General features: G+C 34.4%; 3 protein-coding genes across 7 annotated transcripts; all 3 read right to left on the reverse strand.

Annotated features, from left to right (window-relative positions):
* Positions 1-533: 533 nt before the first annotated feature.
* LOC149735365 (cilia- and flagella-associated protein 69-like) lies at positions 534-11,755 on the reverse strand. 3 transcript variants are annotated; one of them, XM_089878891.1, is made up of 20 exons: positions 11,684-11,755; positions 10,473-10,606; positions 10,060-10,172; positions 9,617-9,742; positions 9,046-9,223; positions 8,547-8,700; positions 8,015-8,189; positions 7,521-7,651; positions 7,081-7,244; positions 6,541-6,759; positions 6,096-6,261; positions 5,699-5,829; positions 5,124-5,306; positions 4,589-4,802; positions 3,979-4,172; positions 3,352-3,549; positions 2,782-2,991; positions 1,091-2,563; positions 887-1,034; positions 534-644 (listed from the first exon to the last, which is right to left on the reverse strand). In XM_089878891.1, the coding sequence occupies exons 2-18, from the start codon at positions 10,596-10,598 to the stop codon at positions 2,486-2,488; spliced, it is 2,760 nt and encodes a 919-aa protein (XP_089735017.1). In that variant the 5' UTR covers positions 10,599-10,606; positions 11,684-11,755; the 3' UTR covers positions 534-644; positions 887-1,034; positions 1,091-2,485. The 3 variants fall into 3 exon arrangements, with proteins under 3 accessions (XP_089735017.1, XP_089735019.1, XP_089735018.1); XM_089878893.1 differs by lacking the exon at positions 11,684-11,755 and adding an exon at positions 11,301-11,600; XM_089878892.1 differs by lacking the exon at positions 11,684-11,755 and adding an exon at positions 11,019-11,179.
* A 43-nt stretch (positions 11,756-11,798) lies between these two features.
* On the reverse strand, positions 11,799-18,828 carry LOC149735366 (uncharacterized). Of its 2 annotated transcripts, none has more exons than XM_089878902.1 (14): positions 18,617-18,828; positions 17,986-18,196; positions 17,621-17,758; positions 17,048-17,247; positions 16,364-16,686; positions 15,597-15,752; positions 15,056-15,303; positions 14,684-14,752; positions 14,130-14,231; positions 13,622-13,804; positions 13,258-13,370; positions 12,894-13,019; positions 12,507-12,611; positions 11,799-12,322 (listed from the first exon to the last, which is right to left on the reverse strand). In XM_089878902.1, exons 1-14 carry the CDS (start codon positions 18,818-18,820, stop codon positions 11,951-11,953), a joined length of 2,550 nt encoding a protein of 849 aa, XP_089735028.1. In that variant the 5' UTR covers positions 18,821-18,828; the 3' UTR covers positions 11,799-11,950. The 2 variants fall into 2 exon arrangements, with proteins under 2 accessions (XP_089735028.1, XP_089735026.1); XM_089878900.1 differs by having other exon boundaries at positions 17,980-18,196.
* Positions 18,829-18,870: 42 nt separating this feature from the next.
* On the reverse strand, positions 18,871-26,793 carry LOC149735367 (ciliary microtubule associated protein 1A-like). 2 transcript variants are annotated; one of them, XM_089878963.1, is made up of 4 exons: positions 26,654-26,793; positions 24,307-24,417; positions 23,841-23,954; positions 18,871-23,278 (listed from the first exon to the last, which is right to left on the reverse strand). In XM_089878963.1, the coding sequence occupies exons 2-4, from the start codon at positions 24,347-24,349 to the stop codon at positions 22,797-22,799; spliced, it is 639 nt and encodes a 212-aa protein (XP_089735089.1). In that variant the 5' UTR covers positions 24,350-24,417; positions 26,654-26,793; the 3' UTR covers positions 18,871-22,796. The 2 variants fall into 2 exon arrangements, with proteins under 2 accessions (XP_089735089.1, XP_089735088.1); XM_089878962.1 differs by lacking the exon at positions 26,654-26,793 and adding an exon at positions 25,294-25,713.
* Between the last annotated feature and the right edge of the window lie 33 nt (positions 26,794-26,826).

Below are 26,826 nucleotides of genomic sequence, written 5' to 3' on the forward strand. Positions count from 1 at the left end.
TATTTTTACGTACATATCTCAGTTTTCTTCTTAAACTAAAACTAATTTTACGCGACAAAATTATTTTTGTTTATCTACGATACTGGATGATTCAAATTCGCAGTTTTAATATGATTTAGTAAACATTTAAAATTAGCCATTTATTATTTTTTCAGTCACTGAAAAGAGATGTATTCGGTCAACAACGAATTTTAACAACAGTAACCGATTTTGCCGGATGCTTTGTTTGACCGTGAGAATACTACTGTCGAATAATACTACAACATTTGTTTTTGCCCATCATCGAAAACGCATAAAAGAAGATTTTTTAAGTCTTTGCAAACTTGGCACATAATATCCAAATACCCTGATCGTGTTTTAAATATTTATCAACGGTCTATGGGAGTCGTTAGGATGTAGTTTTATAATTCTTTAAATGCTTTTTGTTTACTACTAAATGGGACGAGAAAATAGAGGTATATAAGGTGTCCCGTTTTCCCCCACCCAACTATATATATGCGATACAGCGTCAACAAAAAAAAACACAAAGTATGTGAATGCATGTTCATTTATTAAGGTGGGAATTTTGTAATTTATATCTTCCGATTACCAATCAAATAATCGTAGTGATCATGATCTCTCAAGTTCCATCAACACGTCCTGAACTGAAACGATATCAATTTCATGTGCTTAGATAGAGACATGCGTGGGCAAATAAACAACCCTCCAGATTATAAGAGTCTAAAATGGAAAGCAAGTTTAATCTACTTCCATTGTCGTGGGCATTGATCTAGGTTAAGATTTTTACCGCAATAATAAACATGTGACCATTACCAAGTTAAACTTTGCATTAATGTGCTTTTGCTGCGCTAGGTCATAAAATCCTATATTTAACGTCACTTTTTACCAGTTTGCATAACATTTTGGTTTCCAACGATAGGACCACGGCGGCGACGACGACGTCCAAGTTGGACAGAATCTGCTTCTACATTCGTAGTTGCAGTAATGACGAGAAGTCCGATGACAAGCAAGAAGAGAAGAGCTGATTTATTCATCTGCAGAAACAAATATTTGGCACTATGGGCAAGTAAAACAAATCAGACATACTCACTTTGTTGCTTCCAAACAATGAGATAGGCAAGAGAATGTACAGTGTTTTATCTGTAAATGGTTATTCAATACGGAAACTATTTGATTCAAACGAAAGAAGGCCTTTTCGTGGATCTACTCTTAAGCTCTTCGAAAACTGCTGACGATTTCCTGCTGTGCAAAGGCACGGGTCTGTAATGATAGAGTCTTTGCATTTTATATTTTCTTCCACTATGAAATGATTGTAACCACTATAAAACATAAATAAAACACCCGATGATCAATAAAACACTAGACGATCTCGGTTTTAAGAAAGGCTGCAAAAGCTTGTGCTTGCTAGAAATGTGCTAGTTTAAATGCGGCATGAACATTGTGTTCGCATCGTAGGAAAATGCGTGTGCTGGATGCAGTTCGACAGCCTAAAAAACGCTTGTGTGTCCGTTGAAAGAATGGTTTCAATTTTGATTTTGATCCTACAACTTATAACTTATTTTGGTTGTTTAAAAATACATCCGGGTTAATTGCTACGTCGCATGACTTTGCGTGATTACACAGAAAAATGTGTTATTTCGCCCAAACCATTTTTGTATCCTACTTATACGGCAATGAAGAAAACAGAATGATTTTTTGCAACAACACTTCGCTGGTTCAAAACTGCTTTGAACGTATGTTCTCATCTCATGCAACGCTCATTCAATCTTTCGGTTTGATTTAATAATTTCCTGTGATGTTTCTGACAAACGATGTTGCAGTCACCCTCTGCAATGGTTTCGATGATTGATTTGGTGATTTTCCCCTTCGTAAGACTAAAACAGCTGTGATCATGATAGATAAATGAATGCCGTAACATCTACCTGCTGATGTGTGTACAAATGGTGTCTGGTTCAAAAAGAGGTTTGTTTAATCACCCAACATTAATATAAACTAATGTTTAAAACTTGGAATAGAATACCACGGTAGTCATGGAGCTCTGTCATTAAGTATGCAGCTCCTTTTTTTCATAGGGACATAGGCAGAGAAATTGCTGAACCTCTGTAGAGCTAAACATTGACGTAGATATTTACAGTAGTTGGTCACACCTAGTGGTCACTCAGAGTTAAAAACAAAACCACCTACGTGTATGAAATCATCGTCTGTATGTTAACTGCCGATTTGCACAAGGGCAAATAAATGGTAAATATGTATATTGTCAGAATTATTCTCTGCAGTAAAAAAGTGACAAGACTTAGTATAGATACAAGAAAGGCATGAAATACTTTTGTCAAAACTTAAATATGGCATAATGAAAATAACTGTATTTAAAAAAGCACAATCGCCACAATTTATAATTTTTCCATTTATCTGGCGCATGAAAGTTTTTATTGATATTCATATAAAGAAAGAGAATATGCGACATATTTGCACACTACAAAACAAATTAACCCAATAGCTCTGCTCGTTCTCCAGTTAATTCTGCGGGTGTACTTTCAACAGTCACATGCCTTCCTTGGAAAGTCTGAAAAACAAGTCAATAACATTTTTTATATAAAAGGTAAAAATAAGGATAAAACCATAAAATTCATTACACGGTAGATTTTATAGCCTACGCCGTACTGAAGCAATCATCCTAACTTTTCTGCTTTGTATTAATCTTGGTAACAACTAAATTTAAATCTTGACATAACTAATTAGTGACCACTGGGTTTGAGCAATTACTAGTTTCCAGTAACTCACAGTGGTGTTTAGATTCTTTGAAGTTGTATCATGAAAGGTGGTGGACAACTTTTTCGTTGTGTTTCCTTGTCTTGGTTTAGTTTTAGATGACTCAATAGATTTTTGTTGTTGGTTTTTACAATCAACCAAATGGTTATGATCAGAAGTTCGTTTTACAAAATCTTCCCAACGAGAAATTGTGTTCTTCTGTTGTTTGTGATTCTCCTTTACCTAGTTAGTTATTGAAACAATTGCAAAAGTGAATGTTAAAAAGAAACAGTTTGAGTGTATAATTAGATCGCATACAACTTTAAGCAATAACAATAGATGCAAGAATAAATAAAACGTACAATGTAAGCCTATGAAAGAAAACTTTAAAATACCATTTTATAGGTAATTTCCAATTCGGTCAACATAATTACTTTAAAAAAGGCAAAGACAAGCTCAGGCTTTATAAATCATGTCGATTTGTTTAGGTTTTGAACAATTTTAAAAACCAATGTAAAATGTTAAAAATGAGGTCGTCAAAATTGTGATACCAATAGTCACTATTTAGGCTTTATCACACAAAGGTTGAGATGAGGTTATTACCTCTGCATAGAATAACTTCTCCTCATGTAAATCTTGTTGCTTTTCTGCTTCTAATAATTCGGTTTGCAGCATGGCCACCCCTTTGGCGCGTTCACTTGCTGCACGGTTAATGGTTTCCAATGCTTCCTGGTCAGGACTTGTAGCAACAACATTCTCCACTTGAAGTTCAGAAGAAATTTCAAGCCAGACTTCTCCAAGCTGAAAATTATAATATTTACCATGAATCAAAATGACAAAGAATGTAAACGTTGGTATTCCTACTGAAATAATACTTTAATGTGCTCCGAAGTCTCCTGCCTAGTATCCAAATAAAACAATTTTAATTTTATTATTTTTATATGCACACATACTGCATTTATAATATAATTGCTCAGCTTTGGTTCAATGACATATAATAATTACTTTATTTGTCTTTTCGATTACGGTAGGGAACATGTAGAAATATTTTAAAAGAAAGACATGATATAGCAAAAAAAACACATGTGTTAAAACACTCTTAAAGTTAAAAACATATTTATATTTAACTGGAAGAAAGACAAAGAGCCATTATGTTTAATTATTATCAAGGTAAACTTCTAATAGAAACAAAAGTTTGCGTAAAGAAAACTGTGCATATTTAATGCCCACCTTAAAATCCAGGTACTTCTCAATCACTGCCAATGCCACATAATCCTGTGTAGTTAAACCAGGTAGATCACTGAACCCAAGCTTAGCAAACAAAGCATAAATTTTAGCTCTTAGGTTTTCAGATACATCTACAATAGATGATGACAATGCTGTAGCAGATTGTGGAACAACCACTTGTTCTCTTTGCATGGCACCTGAATAAAGTTAATTTAGTTACAAAGCGTTCTGTCGAAAGTTCCAACAGTTTTTATTCTAAAACCATCCTATTTAAACAGTTTTAGAAAAAAGTTTTCTGTGAGAAATAAAAAAAAATGATGCCACACCAATACTATAATATAACATAACATTTTATTTATCTCTTCGACCAGAATAATAAAGAATACATAAATGAACGAATGAATGAACATTTATATAAACTAAAACAACTGAAAAACAGAAATTGACAACAAAACCTTGTCAAACAAGCTATAAATAAAATGTTTAGAAAGGAGCATTGTTTTATTTAATTCAAGGATAAATAAGTGATAATAATGATAAGAATTACCGCGTTCGTAGTACTTACCAATACAATAAATTTAATTTTTCATTATGTGTCTTGCATTTTCTTTACCTGCTATAGGAGCTGTGATATCCACAATACATCCTGTTTCATCTCGGAGGACTCCCATGCTCTTCTCCTCTTCCCTCCACAGTTGGATGAGCAGATGAGGAGCAGTGATGTCCGACATTCCCCTCCATGTGTGGATGTGGGCGATGGTTTTCGGGTTTTCACAAAGTTCAAGAAGACAACCAAGTATTAAGTTGTGCATGTTTCTTGGGCAACTCTTTGGAATTTGCGTTTTATTTTTTTTATTTTGAGAACTATAGCTATTGTGGTAACACAGGACAACATATAACATTTTACTTAAGAGTATAGCAGCTACCAATACAATAATTTTAAATGAGCAATTCCGTTCCTAAAATTTAACTCTAAAATGACAGCTATGAAGCCTCCGCAGCTATTGGCTTTAAAATAACTTTAAAGCAGTAACTTTAAGTCACACTGAATTAGGTCAAGCAGCCATCGCATTGTGACTTAAACCCAGGTCCTCATTTTCACTAATTTCTAATTAAATACACAAAAAACAAACATACAATATACATACCTGCAGAAGATCAATTAGGTAGAAAACTCCTCCTTTTTCAAGTAAAAGGTCTTCAGTTGAGAAACAGCCGATTGCGCAACACCAAGTAGCATCCACGCTTGCCAACATTAATCTGTGGTGACCAAGACCACTGGATAGTTTAGCTGGGTTTGCCTTCAGGTATTGGATCAGAATGTCCACACCCTAGAGTGGTAATAACAAAAGTTAAAACCATTTGAAATATGGTAACTGGAAAACAAATGAATAAATAGGTATTGTTTATTTGTTTACTCCTTCAGGCTAGTTGTTATAAATGTAATTTTGCGGGTGATTGTTTTTGGGTGTTTTTGTACTACTGAAAATTTAAACAATGCATGAAAAATGGATGGGAGTAATCATTATTAAGTATCTTTGCTAAACATACATGCTTACAATATTGGCAGTCTTGCTTAAATCAAATGGTTTTTGATTTAGAAGCATTAATGACTACATTATGTTGTCAGTTAAACATAATTAAAAACATTCAGAGGGAATAAAGATAAATGAATATGCAATTGACTGTTGTAAAACATGGAAACTACGGTAAAAAGTAATACCTGTCCACCAAAGAGTTCCTTCCTGTGTATATCATTCTCACACAACCTTGATAATATGTAGAGTATGTCACATTGAAGTTCAATGTCTATTGCGTTGTCGCAATCTGTTGAGAAGAAGTTTTCCAGAACATCTGTAAAGTGATACCAATTGTTGCAATGTTGTGAATTAGTAATATTGTTAGTAGGGATAGAATAAAACACAAAAAATACAGACAAATTTATAGTTTGGCTCCATTTCCATTAAGCATACATTTATTTGATTTCAAACTCTGCCACATATAAGCAAAATGTACGGGTTCAAGTTTATGGTCTTGTTTTATCGACTTAAACACAAAGTTATGAGTTATTTATAAGTTCTAGGTTCAAACCCAGGTTTGGTTAGCAAACTACAACTTACCTAATAGTTGATTCAGGATCCCTTGGTCGCATAAATCTTTTGAAGCGATCTCATTTGAATTGGACACGACAGCAAGCAGAAGTCGTAAACATTGTCTCATCTGAGCTTTCTTGTTTCCACGGCCACCAGAACCATGGAAGGAATTACCATGGCCAGTAAACGGCTCCTGGAAAATGAATAATTTCAAATTTAATTAAAAGGAAAATTAATGTTAGAATTCGAAAAGAAAGTAATTAAAAAAATGTTTTTGGAATGGTAAAATCATATTATCTGTAATATTTGTTGGAATGGAGTTTTGTAGTCACATTAACATGTGTCAACTAACCAGTTTTTCCCATTTCTGGCAATACAGTGCTCAATAAGATGGCACATTACACAAAATGTGGAATTTAACCATATTAACACAAATTTGCCCTATAAAATAATACAATACAAATGATTTTACCTTTCCAAGGCACCATTCCAGTAAGAGCAGAAGTCTTGTATTCCCCTGACATATCATGTAATCATCTATAAGCAGAACCGAGAGTTTGTTCAAAGCTGACATAGCGTGTAACTGGAGTTCTTCAAACTGCGCAGGCGACCAATCACGTGGCTTAACCTTCCCATCATCTGATTTAACGTAGTGAAAAAGAGAAAGAAGAACTTTGCCATCTGACAAAATCTGAATACAATAAACAGATGTTATTTATTATGAATTAGGCTTTAGCTTTAATAAAAACAGATTTTTTTTCCGGTGTTTATTTTATGGCTTTGATAGTGGTAAATTACTTGTGTGTTAAGTTTGTCTTGAGGTACCTTAACTTTGCCCTTTATTTTTATGCCCAATAATGTCGTATATAAAATCTTTGTTAAAACTGCATTGTCTCAGACAATCGGGGGCAAATTATTTTAACTGGTCCATATATTTTACTGCAAGACAGAATTTCTTCTATCGCACACCAACATGATGCAAGTCATTATTTGACATTGAACTTGAACCAACCTGCAATGCTGCATGATCCTTGCTTAATATCTCAAGCAAATTAATCAACATTTTCTTAAGCTCAAAATCTTCATGACTTTGTGTAAGTTTGAGGTTTCTTAGAAGTGGATTGTAACTTTTAACTTCAGAGAATGTTGCAAAGAGAACGATCTGTTTTGCGAAACCTGTTGGGTATGTTATGTTACAAGTGTGAACCAGGTGCTTTATAGTATAATATAATAAGGTTCATTTTAAACAAAGAAATTTTAGACTACTTTTTAAAGAGTAAAGCAGACTGCAATACTCTAAAACCTAAAATATACAATTATCTGTACATCTTGTCACTGTCAATAAAACAGTTAGTACTTCAGAACACATTGAGTTTTCATACACCCCATGCTCACTGTCAAATATCATAAAAGCTCGCTGTAGGTTTAAAGGGTTTCAAAATTTTTCCAAACCTGACTCTACTATTGGTGCTGATGGGTTTTGACATAGCAAGGTTGTAATGACGAGCAAATCATTGCGAAGTTGCTTTTCATAATTGGAGCAACCAGATATCATCAACTCCCTGAACGCCTCCTTCAATGCACTGGTGAAGTAAACATGTGTGCTTAGTGTGGGTCCATGTACCTCTGAAGTATGCAAAAATTCCCACCAAAATGAGAAGTTTAAATAAAATGAGTAAGGTTGCTGCTTATTAAAGTAAACTCATAAATTTATATTATCATTTTAAAAGAATAAGAAATAAATTAACTCTTTTTAAACTTTCTGACCTTTGAAATTGTATTTAATTTACTGAAAAATAGACATTCATACCCGCCCTGTTATTTAGAAGACAAAATGGTGGCCATTCAGGTAACACTGGCTTGTTTACCTTGTGTTTTATTTGGCTTAGACTTATGAAACCTAGTTATTAACTAACTCAAAATTACAAAAAAGCTCTTTGTATTACTTTACGCATTGTAGATTTGCAAGTTGTTTCGTGACCTCATCCCCTCCAAGTTCTAGAAGATTCCATATAATTTCCACTGATATGAAGAGAAGGTATCCAGATGGGTCAGGGGAATTCATTTCACAACATATTCTGTATGCTGCTTCACTTTGTAGCATCTTGTCACAGTTTACAGCTGAAAGCAATATAAGAAGGTTCACTACTCACTGAAAAAACTGTGGCTAAATAAGATACAGCATAAGTTTAATTTGTATTTTTAGTTACACCAATGCTTTCCAAGCTCTGTATATAGAAATGAGACATTCTATGTTTTAACTGTCTTATTTCAAAAAAGCGGTGTCAAAAACTAGAAGAAAAAAAAACAGCATAGTATGAAAATTAAACAAGAAAACTAACTGTATAACAAAATCTATTAGAAAACATGTTTGTTATAATCTTTTACAACCACTGAACTAAGTGTAAGTTCTTTAAGTGGTATTAAATACTTAGTTAATAAGAAACCAAAAAAACATGTCAATTTATGTCAATTTACCAGAAGAGCAAGATAACTTTTGCAAAACTCTCAAAATTTTGAGTTGAATTTCAAGATTGTTGTGGAATAATGACAATGACTTGACGAGTGTCTCAGCAACATCACTGCTTTCAACCATCCTTATGTTGTATTCGTGGCTTGCTGGCTTTAAATCCTATGGAGAATAAAAGAATTGTAGCAATAATCTTGCAATTCTAAGAATTACAAACTTTATGGTAATAAAAATGTGCCTTATGGCCTAATTGGTCTATTTGACCTTTAAGTATAATAGTTGCATAATCCTGGTGGACATCTTGTAACTAATATATATTTCAATTATAGGTTTAGCAACTACCCTCTAGTCTTTTATTCATGTAGTTTTTACTCACTGTGTGTGTAAAACAACTGTCATTTTGTTGCAAATTCCCTATCTTGACTGTATTAATTAACCTATTCTTGGCCACCAAATTCAAACAGATAAATTAAAATGACTTTATGCTATGTATATACCCTGTAGTACCTGGTAAACATCATGTGAGGTGGGTGGATTGCAATACAAAGATATCAAAGCATCAGCAAGCGCTGAACGAACACTTGAGTTTGGAACTCTCATGAGATAACCCATCTGTGATACAGATTCAATCACAATTTGTGAATACGCACTTTCATCTGACATCTTCTCCGTCAAGTAGGACAACCTGATAAAATTTTAAATGTACTTTGAAATAAAGGTTATAAAATTGAAACAGATTTGGGCGTTACTAACAACAAACTTTCAAAAACAATTGTTACTATTATAGTATGCTTATGCTTTTAACTGTAAGCGTGTTTTAACACCTGTTGTTTATTGCTATATCATGTCTTTTTGTTTAAAATATTTCTTAATCTTTGCTACCGTAATCGGAGAGACAAATAAAGTTATTATTATATATTATTTTTATCATTGAAATTTGTAATTATGCAAAACACTGATTACAAAGAACAATTGAGCAAGATCAACTTTACTCTAAGCTTTGACAAATACATTAAACTGCTGTAAAGGTAAAAATATTAATCTTAGCATTCAAAATAGATATATTAAGTATACATACCCGCATATGTGCAACAATTTACACATAGGTTGAACATAACAAGTATGCTGAGCCACTCGATCAGCGCATATATTGAGAATCTTAAACACATGGACCAGATCTCGAATTAAAAATCCGTATTCATATCTGGAATTAAAACAGGAAATTTACTTTTCATATTACAACAATGAAATATAAAGTATTGCCAGTAAATGAATGGTCAAAATAAACTTGACATGCAGACAAACTGAGTTAAAATTTGCATGCAAGAGTGCCATGTGCAAAATTAAGTTGTAAAAAAATTTACGTTTTTTTACAATAAAGGGATTTTTACAAAAATAAACAGTACTGGGTAAAAGTAAATTATAGCCTCAATACCCAAACATACTATATGTAGGCTATCAGCAGTGGCAATTCAGCCTCCTTCTTCACTCAATCTATCAGTTATAAATAATATGACTTACTTTAATGTGATACGGTTAAGTGCATGGACATGTCTCTCAAACAATTGACTTGAATGAGGATCGGATAAAAGACGAACAACTCTTGTTAGCTCAACAGGTCTTAGTTTTAAACCCTAAAAATGAAATGATATCATGCTATGTAAGGTGTTCTTAGTATGATAAAGTGCAGAAAATTTATAAAGTTTTTAGTTGTACACTGTTTCATACATGACAATTATTATAACAATTCTCCACCTGCCAATGTTGAATGCGCACTGTAAGTCATATCTCTCTTGTGCATATAAGACTTTGCCATAAATTACCAACTGAGGTGGAACCATTAATGGTTTGGCATAATGTTGCAATTTGTGAATAGTTATTGGTATTATAATAACTCATTTGTACGTAGTTTCAAGTGTAACATAATATATCACCTGAGTTAAACCTGCTTCATCATCAGTGATAATATATGCAACGACAGGAATTTGTTTATCTTCTGTATTTTGCATCTCAGTGTGCCTGTTTGGCGTCTGCCTTCTTATTGAAGACACGGCGGCCATGTTTCTTTCTGAAAGAGATAATTCTTAAGTACTACAGTTCCTAGCAGCATGTCAAGTGATTTGTTCACTATATAAGCAGATTCGGCCGCATTTTCTTGAAGTTTGTAAGAACAATTTTATATTTTAACATCACGCGACCAGGTTATCCTTCACCAAAATGTTGTAGGTTTTGAGAAAAAACTTAAAACCATCTTTTAAAATGACTACTTGTCCACTTTATAAGTATTGAGGCTCATAGCCTAGTGGTGGGTTTCACATTGGGCAGTTTTATGCAAGTTTTTAGCACCAGTTAGTAGCTCCTATTTATGTTGAAACATAATGGAATCGCTTGTTATAACATGTGGATACACATTATAGTATTACACGTAATATTGTGTTTTACTGGTGTTTTGCTTACATAAGACAATCCTATATACCTACTTGATTTAAAAATGAGACTTGTTGTTCAAAATTGTCATATCAAGTACCGCCAGCACGAAATGTTTGAATCACTGTACGGCACTGATGCCAGCAGTCTAGCACATGCTTAAATTACTTCAATACCTATAACTATTAACTAATCTATAGGAGAAAAAAGTAAATAAGTGACAACAGCTATATACTATAACAAGTTATAGTAGTTAAGTAGTAAACACTACTTTAAAAAGCATGACGGTACTGTTGAATAAGCATATTTTAATTAAAAAAGCATGAACAATATACCTTTAGTGGTTGGCAATTTTTTGATATTGTGTCAGTGCATTATATGTTTAACTAAATCTATCTAGATGCCTTTTTTATGCGTTTAATGCTGAAAAAAAACCTAGCGTCCTTAATCGCTTTGTTAGTAATAGACATAATTTCCCTGTTGTACAACTTCATAAATATGTGATCAAGTTCAAATCGGTATATTTCCGCTGTAATTATAACTTTAGAACATGAAAAGAAAATAATAATTATTAAACAGCGTTGGCTGTCCAGCTGCGTTGTCATGCCAACACGCGATTCATAGAAATCTCACGGAATTGGGAAATCGACAACAAATACGAATTAAATGACGAACAAAACATTTATTTAAATAAATAAATAATCCATGTTTAAAAAACCTGTGCCCGATGAAGTCTGGTAACGTTGTTCAGGATTTTCAGTCGTCGAATTTGTTTTTGATTTTATTTGGGAAATTGTCATCCATCCTGTTATTAAGAACTTTATGTACAAACAAAACGTATCAACATTTTATTCATTGGAACATGATAATAAACGCAACTGATAATGGTAACAAATAACCTGTAACACGCAGTTATATTTGTAAATGTCCAGTGCAAAAGTAAACAAACCAAAAGCACTAAATGGCAGTTTCTTGTAAAAGGTCATTACTGCTCCATTTCCTCAAGAGTTGTTGAAGTGGTGACTTTATCTTTGGAGGAGTTGATAGTAACCAACCTCTGTCTGTGTTTTCTCATTAAGAGTTTTGGGTTAGGGTGAAGCACACTAGGGCTTAGTGTCATGTGTGATTGGCCACTAGATTCCTGTATATCTTGTATGGGGACTACTTTGGAAGGTGTAAGCGAAGTTACAGAGTTTTTAAATGTCATAATAGGCTTAATTGTTTTGGGCACGCCCATAGCCTTTGGATTGGCAGTTGTGGAACTTTTGTATGTTGGTTTTATGACACTGAAACTAGACGGGACTGAAGTGGATACCGATGTGGGAGATAATACGGAAGCAGAAGGTTTGAAAACAACCTGAAATATATATAAAACAGTCAAAACATACAGTCTAAGAGTATCCTAAAAAATTAAAGCTTAATTTATCTCTATTGCATTCAGATAATGTAGGTTTGAAATTTACCAACTTCAAAATATTAGAAATTATGTGACCATTGCTAATGTACTAACAAGTAACATACTTTATACAAAGCCATCTCACCTGTTGCAAATTTCGCTTCCTGATAACCTTGTGCACAGTCTTAGGAAACTCGGATGAGATTGTGTTGCCAGTTATTTTACGAACACTGGTGGGAACGCTCACCAACTAAAAGAAGAGAATAAAAAATCAGTTAAGTAACCCCCTTTGTAGACAGGACCCTGTGTTTATTTCAGTTTTCTGAATTCGGAAAATTTAATTCTATAAAAACTATACCTTTTTTGTAAAAGGCTATTTGAGATACCTTTATTACACTTTGTATAACAAATCAATAGGTTTAATGGTCAACCACTCTTAAGCAACGCACATACATTTCTGAAAAATTATTCACACACATAAAGCTAAGAATACATATTTTGAAACATTTAATTCGTTCGTGTCTCCACCTACCTTAGTTGGAACAGATTTCATAACGGTAGCTCCAATTCTACTTGAAGTACTTTCCACTGTGCTACTTATCACTGTTGTACTTACCACAGGTTTGCTACCTTTACCATCAACCTCAAGGAATTTGGGCTACAGAAATATAAAATATGAAAAGAAAAATATAAAATATAAAAATATTTCAGAGCCCATAACAAAATATAAACATGGTATATAGGTCATGGACAGTTAATTTTTTTATATGTACGAAGAACTAAAATTAAATACCTAATTATATATTTTATGTTTATGTACAATATACCTAACATTCAGACTGTTTAAATGTAATTTTAAAATGGCCAAGTCAATTTGAAAATGCTAGATATCAAACCTTAGCAGGGGTGGGACGATGAACAACAATAATGTTTGGTTTACTTCGAGGAGTGGAAGTTGTTGTTGTTTTCATGATTCTTGTGCCAGATAATTGCGCAACAATAGGGATGACTGTAAAAAATAAGGGTGCAAATATTGAAACAAATGTGTCAAAAAAATCAGACAAAGTATGATGTAAATAACAGTGCATAAAATCAGCATGAAGTAAATTTTATAAATAAATGTGTAGCCGCAGATATGTTAAACATAGGCCACTTCAACATTACTGTATAACTGATGTCAATGTGGCTATAACTGTCAGGGTCTTTATAAGATTACCTGCAGTATGGCAACAAACCGAAGATTTGATCAAATACACTTGCCTTTGTTAGAAGTCACACTTCTTGCTGAGACTTTAATTATATTTGTGTTTATTCCTTGTACGAGAGCAGGCTTCGAAACCATGGCTCGTTTAACCTCAGCTTCCCTCTCTGTTGTTGTGGATTCAGTGGTTGGTGGCTTCAGGAGGGTGTTGGGTTTTTGTGACGCTGTGACAGTGACTACATCTGGGTGGCACAGAAATGTGTAAGAAAATTAAAACAAACATTAAAGAATTTTTTAATAGAGCTACCAATTGAAATCCACTTTAGTTGATGGGACAGAAAAATTGTACCAATTGTAGTACTTTACCAGACATTAAACAACTTGTTGCCAAAAAGCTAGTGCATCCGCCACAATAAATATAACTGGTGTAATTAGTTGTTTTGCTTTTTAATAATGAGCGCCATATTACATATTGAGGTAAATCTGATAAGCATCTTTGTTAAAAAGGTTAAAGCATACAGAAAGTTTAAGAACCACTCATCTATCAGTACATATACATTTACTAACCTGTAGATATCATACTTAGGTTGTATCCTGATGAAAGTTGAGCAACATGAGGGATTTGTAAACTTTCTGATGATTGTCGTTCAAATAATGATTGATCTGGACCTGGTTATAAAAGTGGTTTGTTATCAGGAGAATGTAATTGTACTGGTGCAATGAAACTAATTAAACTACAGGTGTTCTGTTTTATAAACTTCGTGCCCACTCACGAGTTACCACAGACGTAACTTTGAGGGTCCTTATTTAATGTATGGGTGACAATTGAGACAACCCATTAGTGACCACTAGGGTTGAAACAACAAGTTAAGTGACTTGCCCAAGGACACATACCCCAATAATCCCACCGTAGTAGCAACATGGAGCCTCGTACCCGTAACATCTGGGCTAGAGAGGCAGGCGTGCTAACCAATTTGCCGCATCACTAGACTATATATTAACACTAAGCATTAGGGGGAAATAAAAAGGCGTTTCCGGTGTTTAAAAATAATAAAAGAAAATAAAGAACTTAAACTTGAATGACTACTGAAGATACAAATGTACATAAACTAATAAACTACCTTTCGGTGTTACTGGTGATGTTTCACAAACCGGAGTGTTCAGTATAGGTTGACTGCTAGATGTTACACCTTTAGTATCAAACAACAACATTAATTAATTACAGTAATAAAATATACAAACATAGGTACAAATACATGTATCCATACTCATCAAAATAACAGCACATTATATTCTATATGGGTGAGGTACTTGTTCAATAACCTAGAATTAGGATCAGATTTTGGACCATTTCCACAATATGCACAGACTGCTAATCTATGTTCAAATAGAACATGCTCCACATGTGACCAATGTGGCTTCAAAAGCACACACATAGACCTAACTTACTGGCCAAAGCAAACCTATGTGTTACATAATAATAATAAGCACACCTGGCATCCTGATTTTAGGTCTGAGAATCAACTGAGGAGCAGATGGTTCAGTCTTCGTTTCAACATTGGAGAACAATGCATCATTGATGTGGATGGGACTAGCTTGCTCCTCCGGAAGATAACTTGGAGGAAGAAGAGGTTTAGTTGGGATGACGGGATCGATGCGGGAGGTGAGAGAAGACACAGATCGTCGATTATCATCAAGTTGGTTCGACCAAATCTTCTTGCTATGACTGGTGTATTGTGGTCTGTGGCAAGTTATATCTGGTTTAAACTGGATTTTATATAAAATGTAGAACTAAAATGTCAGCAACTGTAAAAATGTAATCTAGTAATCTAATTTAAACAAAAATAAGCGCGTATATATAGTAGAATATCTACAACAGCCATACTATTATACTTGGTAACTTGAATGTATTGTTATGCTTATAAGCTGTAGGCTACCCATTAGTTGTTTACTTTTTATGGTCCTAACTCCTAATTAATTATCCAGAAAAAATTTCTCAGGCCAGCCAAAACACTATCTATAGACCTCCCATACTTTGGATATCCCATAAACTGGGTGTTCCTTATTTCACTCGATGGTTGGTAGGTAGTGGGTTGACTTCGAGAAGTTATTTTTTTTGGTTTTGGAGCCGACAAGTTTTGTTTTCGTACCCAGGATGAAGTAGGTCGTGAGTAGGGCTTCGATTTTCCACTGAAATAAGTAAAAACAAAAACACCGTGAAAATGCCATTCTTATACTGTGACTGCATGTCTTGCAATATCCCAATATCACAGTCCACCCATAGATACAAAAAAAACAAATAGTTAAATGATATTTTAAAAATAAGTTGAACTGGCTGTTTAACCTTTCTATTAAATGTTCTAAAATATGAAACAGCTATATCCATAACTTGTAAGCATAATTTCACAACATTAAACAAAAAAAAAGATTGATTAAAAAATAATTTTATACACACCTACAAGTTAAGTTACAGAGTTAGGCAAGTAACTTTGTATTTTATTACCTTTATGTTAATAATAATATATATGTGTATTTTTATAACTGGCAATTTAAACAACCCAATCATGACTACCAGGCTATAGCAATTTATGCCTTGTTTTAGTACAACAAAAACAAAGCACCACATTCCAGTTGGCAACAACTACGACAGTAAAATTGCTCAAATAAATGCAACATTAGCAGCTTTGAGTCTGCTTCTGCTTTCCTCCAGTTATGAGGTAACCAATCTTTAATTATTTAACTACAGAACCACAACATAAAAATAGATTTAAATGAAAAGTTTAACCATAGAAGTATCTAACCTGCTAGTTGAATCCACGGCATAGAGATGTTCAGGGGGAACTGGTGTGTGTTGTATCATTAGGTGGGAATGGTCAGATATTGGTGGTATGTACAAAGGTGGATGTTTCAAGCTTTTCATATCACAGTTGTACTGGGGGCTGTTATCGACTGGTTTAGGGGTTGGGTGGGTATCTACAGGGGGTTCATACTTGGGTTTAGTACGGGTGGAAGTCGTTTTTTTCTTGTTTTGTTGGGATTTCAGCATGATCTGGTTTTGTTGCACTTCTTCTTGGTTTATAAATCGTCTTTGCAATTTGTCCAAAACTTCATTTGATTTGTAAACCTGGTTTGATGAGTGGAATTGTAATGAATATTCTTTGTATTTGTATTTTGATAACCATTTTGTAGCTAGTAACACCAATCACTTTACAGATTGGTTGTATAGTATTACATATCATAGTTGAAAAACAGTGGTTATAATTCATAAACAAACAGAACAATTATAACACCAAAAAATGAGTTTTAATAGATATATTGATTAAAAGATGTGGTTTGAGCCTTCTGTCATATAATATTGGGCTTTATTGGTTATTGCAATACTGTATTTACCACAATAGTGTTGCACCAATTTATCCAATTCTTTCAACATTAATTTTCTTTTGAATAAAAATATGTTTTTTCTTATTCTCACAGTCACCTCTCACCTGTTTAATGGAATATTTTGCGAGGTCTGAATTCTCTTCCCCTTTAATGTTTGGAACAAGTTTCTTGAAAGCTTCATCCAAAGGAACAGCGTCCGATGAATCCTTTGGTTCCAGACACACCACTCCTCCACTGGGAAGATAAACATATTGATCCGATTTCTTATCTGAACTGCTCGTTTCTGTACCAGTAGAAGATTTTTCTGTAGAGAAAAAATTACATTTTTTTAAACAAGAAGGTTTATTGCATGAAGATCAAATTTGTTTAATCGATTTAAATGAGCCAATCGTTTTTTAACATTTGCCTTTTGTTTTTGTAACTATTGTTTATAGTGTTTTAAAAATTACCTTTCATAGTAGGCCGTAAACTAAAAAAATTGCTTTATAGCAAAAATAAATAAAATAACTCTATACTGCATGAGCACTGAACAGGTAAAAAGCTATAGCATTGAACTATTCTTTTTTATTTGCAGCTTGAAAACAGTCAGAATCGAAAACAGTTTCAGTTTAAAGTGACTTTTTTACCTTTTATACAAGAAGTAACAAAAAGTGACAGTTTAAAAATAAAACAGTTACCTAAATCAAGGGTAGAAGTTGAAGCATCAAGCTTGTTGAGATTGTTCATTAATTTACGTTTCTTGCATGGAATAATTTCCCAATCTGTGTCCACTTGTGCAGGTGGTAGTGGGTTTGGTGGAACTTCATTCTTGTTATCTGAATAAATGTAACTTATTGGTAGCGGGTCAACCAGTCATTAGGATAAGGGTGTAGAGGTGTATTATACAACACATGGTTGCTTATGAGTTGCCAGGTATGAAACTTTGTGGGCAATTACTAATTACTTTTCGGTTATTGTTCCTATTTTATGTAATAATATTGACATCAGAAGCTGTGGCCTTGGAGATCCAATAAAACACTCGTATTCAGTGATTTACCATTACCAAGTCTACTTCCTCTAAGGATATCCCTGTTTTTCTCTGCAGTTATATTGGCAACATAATCAGCAATTTCCGTGTGCATTGTAATTGGTGTTGGTCGTGTAGGAAGGGGGGTAATACGCTGTCCTTCTCTTTCCCATTCAATCGAGGATTTCTCTCCGTTTAATGAATATGAAACACTGGATAACTTTTCATCATTGACAGCTCTTCGAACCTGGAAAGTATAAACAATAAAATCCATATTTAACATTAGATTAAACTAATCATATTTTAACAAAATAAGGATTTATTTATTTAAAGAGTTTACTTATAATATTCTTTGAATGTGGATGGTCCAAGTCAATTTGCATGACAACAAGCCAAATGTGGCACACCCTATAATTTTTGTGTCGCAAAAGTTGTCTGAGTATTTTTATTGCTGTGTGAATGTTACAGCCAGTAATTTAATTGCAACTAAAGCTATACATAATTAATCGTCCCATTTACATGAGGAAACCAAATAATATTTGACCCCTTTAATATTAAATACATATATATATATTTTTTCACCATTGCATGCAATAGAAATGTACACCATATGTAAAATATTAGGTTAATAAGTTTACATTATGTACAATACTCCAACATAACTTACCTCAGCCTTATGTCTTTCTTTTGTAATTCCAAACACTCTCTGCAGATGTGCGAGTACATCTCGTTTCTCATCATTCAGTTCACCTTCTGCCCTCAAAGCAGATACAGCCGATGCATAAGCTTCAAATTCATATTGCCTTAATTTCAACAAGCTCTCTCTTTCATTGAACGAGTAGACATCTTCTGAGCATTTCACAGGAGGCATGGTGTATGAAAATACCCAAATTACAAAAAACCTTCATTAAAATATTAAACCTAAACAAGAAAAAAAAGAAATGTAAAAAGAAGTATTACAATACAAAAGTCTCATTTTTATTGCAGTCCTATATTTAAAAAAGAAAGCTATCACTTATAAATGACAGTATGTTTGTCTATCTATAACACTGAAAACAGAAAAATGAATAACACATAAATGTAATAGAAACGAAAGAATTTTTGAAATGAAATAGCAAAACAGTGAGTCAAGTACGGTATTGGCATAATATACCACTAGAACGCTTGTTTTGTTTATCTAAAACGACAAAGAGTGAGTGAAAAGCATAGTAAAATGACACATATAAAACATAGCACCAATGTTCAAAAAGTAGCAAAATAAGGCAGTGATATTTATTCAGATCAAAGCAAAGTGACTTTAATCACCCACATAACATAGCAATACAAACGTTCTTCAGTCTTGAGGTTTGTTTTTACTTGTTTATCTCATCAAAGCGGGAGTATTGATAAACCGGTTGTTGTTTTTATTTATTGGCATATTGAAAAAGTCGTTCACACTTGCTGACCTTGCAACGTAAGGCGACCTATTAGGGTTACGACCACAGTCTTGTAACACCTGACGGTAATTTTTTGTGGTTAAGTCTAAAAGCTGGTATGGGTGATTACGATGTGGGATATCTAATGGAAGGTAAACTGTATTCACTAAATCTAATAGTTCTTCAGGGTGGATATTATATTTTGCTTGTTCAAGCCAATAGGGGTAACGGACTACTTGGTCATACAACCTTTGTTTGAGATATTGTTTTAAAACAACACTTCTGGATAATATTACCTTTCGGGGTTTCTCTAAATTGTTTAAACTATTTACTACATCTTTCGACTTTATATTTGGTACAGGTATGGGTACCGATATGTTTACAGAAGGTGTTTGGTAGTCAGGAGTTGGAGGATTATCTACAGGTGACACCAATGTTGGAGAGCCCGGAGGTGAATCCAGAAGATGAATAAAAGTATCTACATCATCTGCTTGCTCCTCCTCATCTGAAGATATGAGGAGAGTAACATCTTCTTCCTGATCTTCATCTTCTTCAGTTGAAACCTCAACTAATGTCTCGTCTTCCTCTTTAGCAGCAACAAGAGTATCGTCATGAGTTGAATCAAGAGTGATGTAATGTGTATTTTCCAACACTGTATCGTGGCTTGATTCTGAGTTTTCCGATTCTGAATTAATGGCATCAAACAGTTCACAAATAAAGGTATGTGATCCACTCCTTGGCTTTTTATTTACAACGTTTACAACTGTGTTGTTGTTTTCTTCCACAACTGTATTATTTTGCGTTGAATTTATTGTTGAATCAGAACATGCAGGTTTGAAGTGTATCTTTTTAAGAAGATCGTTTTTACACAAAAGTGTTTGCGCTAAAGGGGTGCTACACTGGGGCAAATCTTTTGTGTATTTTGTGCCGCATGTAAAGCTGGCATTTGCATCAAAGCTACTGCTTGTCCAATGTGTGTCATATGCCTTCAAGACGCTTTCAGAAAAATTAGAGACATCTCCACTTTCCATAGTGATAAGTAAAACAACTTAGTTTAATTTTTAATACAAAACCACTACAGAATATTCTTATTAATAAAATAGTACACTGTACATATATTTTTATGAAATTCGCAGAAATAATGTAAACGTTTACCTTTACGCCCCTTGATTGGGACTACGTATTTATTAAACGAAACAACTATTATGAAATTTATGATATAGATACAAATACCTACAAAATATAAACTTATAATCCCTCAATTAAAAACGGCAAATTGATACCTAAAACAACCAAACACCAAACTAATAACCGAAAAATCAAAATACGTCATTACATTTTTCCGACTGCCATTCGCGGTAACTTCCCCGCTCGAGGGGCACATTGAAATCGTCTTGCGGATTTAGATTGGGGAGATGACCAAAGAACTATGTGGTTAAATATGCTTCCTACATTTTAACAACATAAATCAGATTTCTTACTTTGATTTAAATACAAGGTATCCTACCTGTTATGGCACAATATGTTCATTTATTTGTTTGCATTGGCAGATAGACATTATCAAAAACCCATGATCAAAACAATAATTGCTTGTTGTAGAAACTTTTTTACCTTAAAAGTAACATTTTTATTCTTTTATAATTTTAGATAAACCAACATCACGATAAGTCAGATTTGAACAATCCTAATAAGTTTTATTCTGACGAAACTGCTAATTCTTTGTCCGCCATCGCCATTTGTCCGCTGTTGGACTTTTCGCCATAAAATGTTTTATCTTGTTCGCCATTCCTATTCGGGCGTGTTGGATTTGTTTGAAGTGAAGGATAAAGTGTTTTAATAAAATGAGAATTCTGTGTACGTGTGTCATTTTTCTATTATGCAACTTTTTTCATGTTAGTTGCATAGTAACAAAAGTGATCATACGTTCGCATGAGCTGTCACACCTCTAACAATAACGGTACATTCTATGCTTCCATATATGGAAAATTTGGGTTGTCATTTCTCAACTAATTTGTGCAATTAAACACGGTGCCTTTTCGAAAAACGAAGTTAAATATGTGACATTGCTTATACCATTTTGTATTTTTGCTGTTCTTTTCTAAAAATTGTGTGTCAGTACTATTTATTTACTTTATTTTCAAATCTTCACTTTTTATTTAAATTTCCTAATGCATATGGTTTGCATTATGATTATAGACATATTACAAACTCTTACGTATAATACCTTACATTTCTTTATTTATCAATTATCTTTTTACGTTTTTTAATTCCCCATACATATCTTGTAACATCTGCGGTTCAAATTCTTACTGTTATCTCATTACTACAATGCACTTGCTGCAATATTGCTTCTAATATAAATACTTGTAACTTTTTTTTATGTAAAATCCTTTGAAATGTTTTCAAATGTACGAATAAACCATGCCTCAGCAATTGACTGATTTTTTTATTTGTCTGAAGTATAAAAGCCATAACTATATTTTTACGGTCTGTAAGTAAAGGAGAATAGTTTTTTTATAACTAAAATAATAACATCTGTGTACAGTGTTACTGCCTAAATAGCAATTTCTTGATATTTAATAGATGGCTTTATGAACTAAATTTCAAATATTTTATAAGTCTACATAATATTTGCTTGTAGCATTACTTATATATATATAGAAAGAAAGTTATATGTTTGAGAAATAATATGAAGTGTCATAGAAACACAAGCATAGGTTAAGTTGTGAAAGTAACTCACGTAACAATATTTGTTTTGGCATACTATATGCGACGTTGTTTGCATAAGCAAGTGTTAATATCCTACAATGTGCACGTGTCCACAACAATAACTTGTGATGTCGAAACACTTCCGTTTTAAAGTTTAGCCGATGAAGGAGATATTCGATGTTCTAACCGCGTTTTATGAGTTCACAGTTCCACGCATATACGTTTCTATGAATTCCCGCATGTGTTTAATGTCACGTTAAAACAAATTTTGCCTTTTACTTACCGTTTCTATTAGTGTTTAACTTTAAAAGGCGCAATGCTTTTTAACGTAGTTTCGTTTTACTATGACGTGCGCAGATAACTATACCATTCGCGTTGTTGAAAGTAACGTTCACATGTTGTTGTTGTCTCTTCAAAATTACCATAAGAGGTGTTTGTACTTGTTGTTAGCACAAAATATTATAATGCAACAGCACTCGTTTCTTATATTAGCTCTAGTAGATGTATTGGAATAATCTCATTCAATATTAATGGGCTGCGAGTAACACGAACACAAGAAATGTCGATAAATCTATAACTTTGTGAATGTGGGCAATCAAGTGTGTGTAGGAGGTGATTCTGTACATTTGATTAGTCTGGACGGATTGTATTTTACAGAAAGTTTTCGTCTGTTTCAATTCCTTTTGATGTTGCGACGAAGGTGGACGGAGTCCGGGAATGATATTAGTCGGTTACGTCAATAATTAATGGACAGACGAACTCAGAGTGACGGATCCCCATGGAAACAACAGGCGCTTTCCTTTTATTTATGTATACTTTCTCCGGCGAGTGAGCTCCGGGGCCTGGTTTCCTTGTGTTATCCCCTGGCATTATGTTTCGCCCGAGCATTGAATACAGTGGCTGCTTGTTGCGGTAAGCATTCGGTGTTGTTACGTTGTACTTAGCAGGGCCGGGAGTGCGTGCTAGATCCTCATCGAATCCATGGATATTTGACCTCCCAGTCATAGAGTAAGCCGGGTGTGCTGATTTGTTAATGATCTTCGGCCCTACAAGTTGTGGAAGCGTGTATGCGTTGGCTGCTGGGTGGCAATCACGTTTGCGGTAACGCGTTCGACCGCCCATAGAGTAGGCAGGCGCAGCACGCTCTCCTTGGGGAAAAACTCTGTGGTTGTCGTATGTTCCTGGACCCGGAGGACGGAATACATCTGCAGATCAAATAAAAAAGGTTAAATATTTCCACAGCGTTTTGTTTTAAGCTCTCAAAGTCTTGGCACACTTGTTGTCCAAACAAAGTAAAAGATGCAATACGGACGCTGGAAGGTATTATATCCCCTTCCGTAAAACAAGGAAGGCTGTATAATCTTACATTGTGTAAATTCTTTTTAAAAAGGGCTTTGAAAGCATATGGCACCAAAACAATGAATCTGTAAAGCCCACACATAGCCTACGTATGTTTTTATCAAAGAAAAAGATAATTTCACCACAGAAATGTCTTCGTTCACACTAAAGAATTGTAAACGTTATATCAATACAGACGTAGCACCGTAAACAACAGATTAATAGTTTGTAAAATACAATTGATTTTGACCTAATCAGGCAAACCGTACATCTCTAAGACATATAAAGTATAATTAAACCACGCGATACTAATTAGAACATATTTTTTTTTTTTGTAAAATATGTTCCGTCAGATTTTTCTTAGCAAAGATTTTTGGATCCTGTAAAAAAGTTCCTTAAAAAACACACTTATGTTATGTCGTTACTCACTTGGATCTGGTTGTCTTGCGAGCATTGAATATTTTGGTTCTCCCTCAGGACCCGACCTCGTAAAGCGAGGGTTAACGTGATATTTTGGACCTGGACTCACGTCTTTAGAGAACACTGCGAAGTAGAAATTTTTTGGTTATATACATTATAGTTACACTGTAATACACACTCAAGTATGTATCGGGACATTATTATAACAACGCATTAACGGTGCTAATTAGGTGACGTCACCAGACGCGTTTTTTATGTGGCTTACAATTAGTACAACCCATTAGTGAGCACTGGGTTGGAGCAAATGACCGTTAAGTGTCCGAGATTTTTAACCGAGCCAAGCGGCGTCGGGTAAGAAGACAATTTATAAATCTAAAGAACTGTCAAATAGATTGTGAAATATAATTTCTTTCAAAACGTTACAGAAACGATTGATATTGGGATCCGATTATGTAGGTTTGTACTTTTGACTTACTCGAGTTGTCCAGTCGTTGCCCAAATGAGTATGAAGGCTTCATGTGTTTCGTGAAATCATGTCCTTTGAACCCAACTGACGTAGGAAGAGCGTATCTGCCCGGACCCGGTCCTGTAAGACATTGAAAGTCATTATCGCTATATTACAAAAAAGCGTAATGCGTCTAAGTATCTACAAAAAAGCTTTAATATTGTTTGAAAGCGCATTTTTTTGGAAAGCGCAATTTTCTAACAGCTACTAATGGCCTATAAACCAATTAATAAGTCGCGAAATGGCAAAGAAAACGACATACTTCGAGCGTGAACTACAAGCCAGACTCGTGATGTTTTCTTAACTACCCAGCGGTTTATTTGCTCGGTAAACGTTCCCTTATTGTGTAATTTGGTAAGAAGAGAGCAAATTACGTGTGTGGTATTTGCTATGGTTTATTGGTGTTACTTCATCAGCGAGGTACAACACATGTCGTAGTTTTACTAAACACAGCATGCGCAAAGTTGAAGTTTAGAGTTCGATAATTATAGACAGGGATGTGAAAAAAATCGATAACTAGTCATGCGTCTGTTTGAGCTGTGTTTGGTCGTTCATCTCGTACGGTTTTACTGGGAGATGAATGACATGCTAATTACCCGTTGTCACATTAAAAGATCTCTTGCGTTAAAGCCTCGCATTTTACAGCGAATACCTTATCATTCGGAAAATAATAAAATTTTACTTCGCGTAAAGCACTTCGGGCCAAAATGACGTCACGGACTGTCGCATGACGCATGCGTTCTTTTATGTGGTGGGGTTATTTAACTTAATACCCAGCAACGTAACCGAATAATTGCGTCATACAACAAACGTCATTATTTTCACAAAATAGTAAGTATAAGTAAACACCCTATCATTATCTTGCTTCAATGAGGCGAACCCACGAACCGTTTATCGCAGACCAAATGTCATTTTTATGCAAATGGTATCTTATTAGAACAGGTATGTAATGCTTGCCTCTTTCTCTTGCAGCAATCATCACAGTTTTTCGTTCTGTGTCCTCCATTTCGCTTTGATTCTACGTTCAATGCTTCTTTGGCTAAAAATTGATCGCTAACTATCTACCTAGCAGGTATGTCGCAGTATGGCTTCGTCAGATCAAGCAGCAGTGATTGAATACCTCAAGCGTGCCCTCTGTCCCGCCTGTTGCCATAGACGCAGGGCGCGTAGCAACAGGCCTCGTCGAGAGGGGGCAAACAGAAGAGGCCTTTTTTGTCGACGCGATCGCTCTCCCCTTGTCAATGAGTACAATAGGGCAGGCTTGTTAAAAGGCGGAAGGCTGGATTGGTTAAAGCGCTGGTTTTACTTCAAGTGTCGTATTACACACACCTTCAGCTGTTCTTTTTCTCGTGAAACAAACTATCCTTTTTTCACCCACAGGTCAAATTTCCATCTCGCCTTTTGCTCCCTTGTACACTACAAATAAGAAAGTGTACATAGCATCGATACAGAGGGGATAATGTAAACTTGAGCGTGCAGAGATTGTGTAAACTGTAAAGTGTCTCCCACGTCGTCAGCAGGCGATAAAACATTGCGTAATCCACTCGACAGAGGGCCGGGCTTTTGACACAAGTGTACCTTAACGAATTCAACCACTGGAAGTGTTTACGTTCAAGCCGCACACTTTTAAACCGATTTGAGACAATTTTTAGCTTTATGTCGCCTACTTAATAGAAGCGTCTCCTGTTAAACGAGCAACGCGGTGTTAGGGCAGCGTCGTGGAACCTTCCCGTGTTACCAGACAAAAGAACACTTCAAAACCGCAATTTCAAGTTCATTAACTACGAAATTCTCAAGTGTCGTTTACACAGCGCTAAAATAAGTCGAGTGCTGTTGGCAAATAAAGAAATCGCTAAGGATTTTATAAATACAATTAAAATTGCAAAAAACATTGTCGGCAAGACGTATAATTAGAGGTTTATATATAGTCGTGTGGGGGAAGATGGGACACCTTTAGCACATAATATCCAAACACCCTGACCATGTTTTAAACAAATAATAACGGTCTATTAGAGTCGTGCGGATACGGTTAAGGGTTTTATATTTCTTTGAATGTTTTTTGTTTACTACCATGCGGGACGAGAAATAGTATGAAAAGGTGTCCCATCTTCCCCCATTCTACTATATAGTAGGGTTTAACACATAATATCCCAAAATCTTCATCGTGTATTAAACAGTTAACAACAATATACGAAAGTCGTAAGGATACGGATTTATAATATTTTAACTGTTCTCTGTTTACTACCATATCGGATAAAAAAATAGAATGAAATGGTGTCCCAGGTGTTAAAAAACTTGTACCAAAAAAAACGCCCACCTTGAAAACGTAAACTTCAGGTTGTATTGAATGAACAAAATCCGCACTGACGACCAAATTTTCTTCTTTTATAGGCTATATTTCGAACTTCAAACTTGATTTTTTTTCTCTTTTTTTCACCATCGTTTTATTTATGAGTCTTCAATCAAAACCCCTCGTCAAGGTTTCAGTAT

The sequence above is a fragment of the Ciona robusta genome, chromosome 5, assembly GCF_009617815.1.
Source record: "Ciona robusta chromosome 5, ASM961781v2".
Taxonomy (NCBI): domain Eukaryota; kingdom Metazoa; phylum Chordata; class Ascidiacea; order Phlebobranchia; family Cionidae; genus Ciona; species Ciona robusta.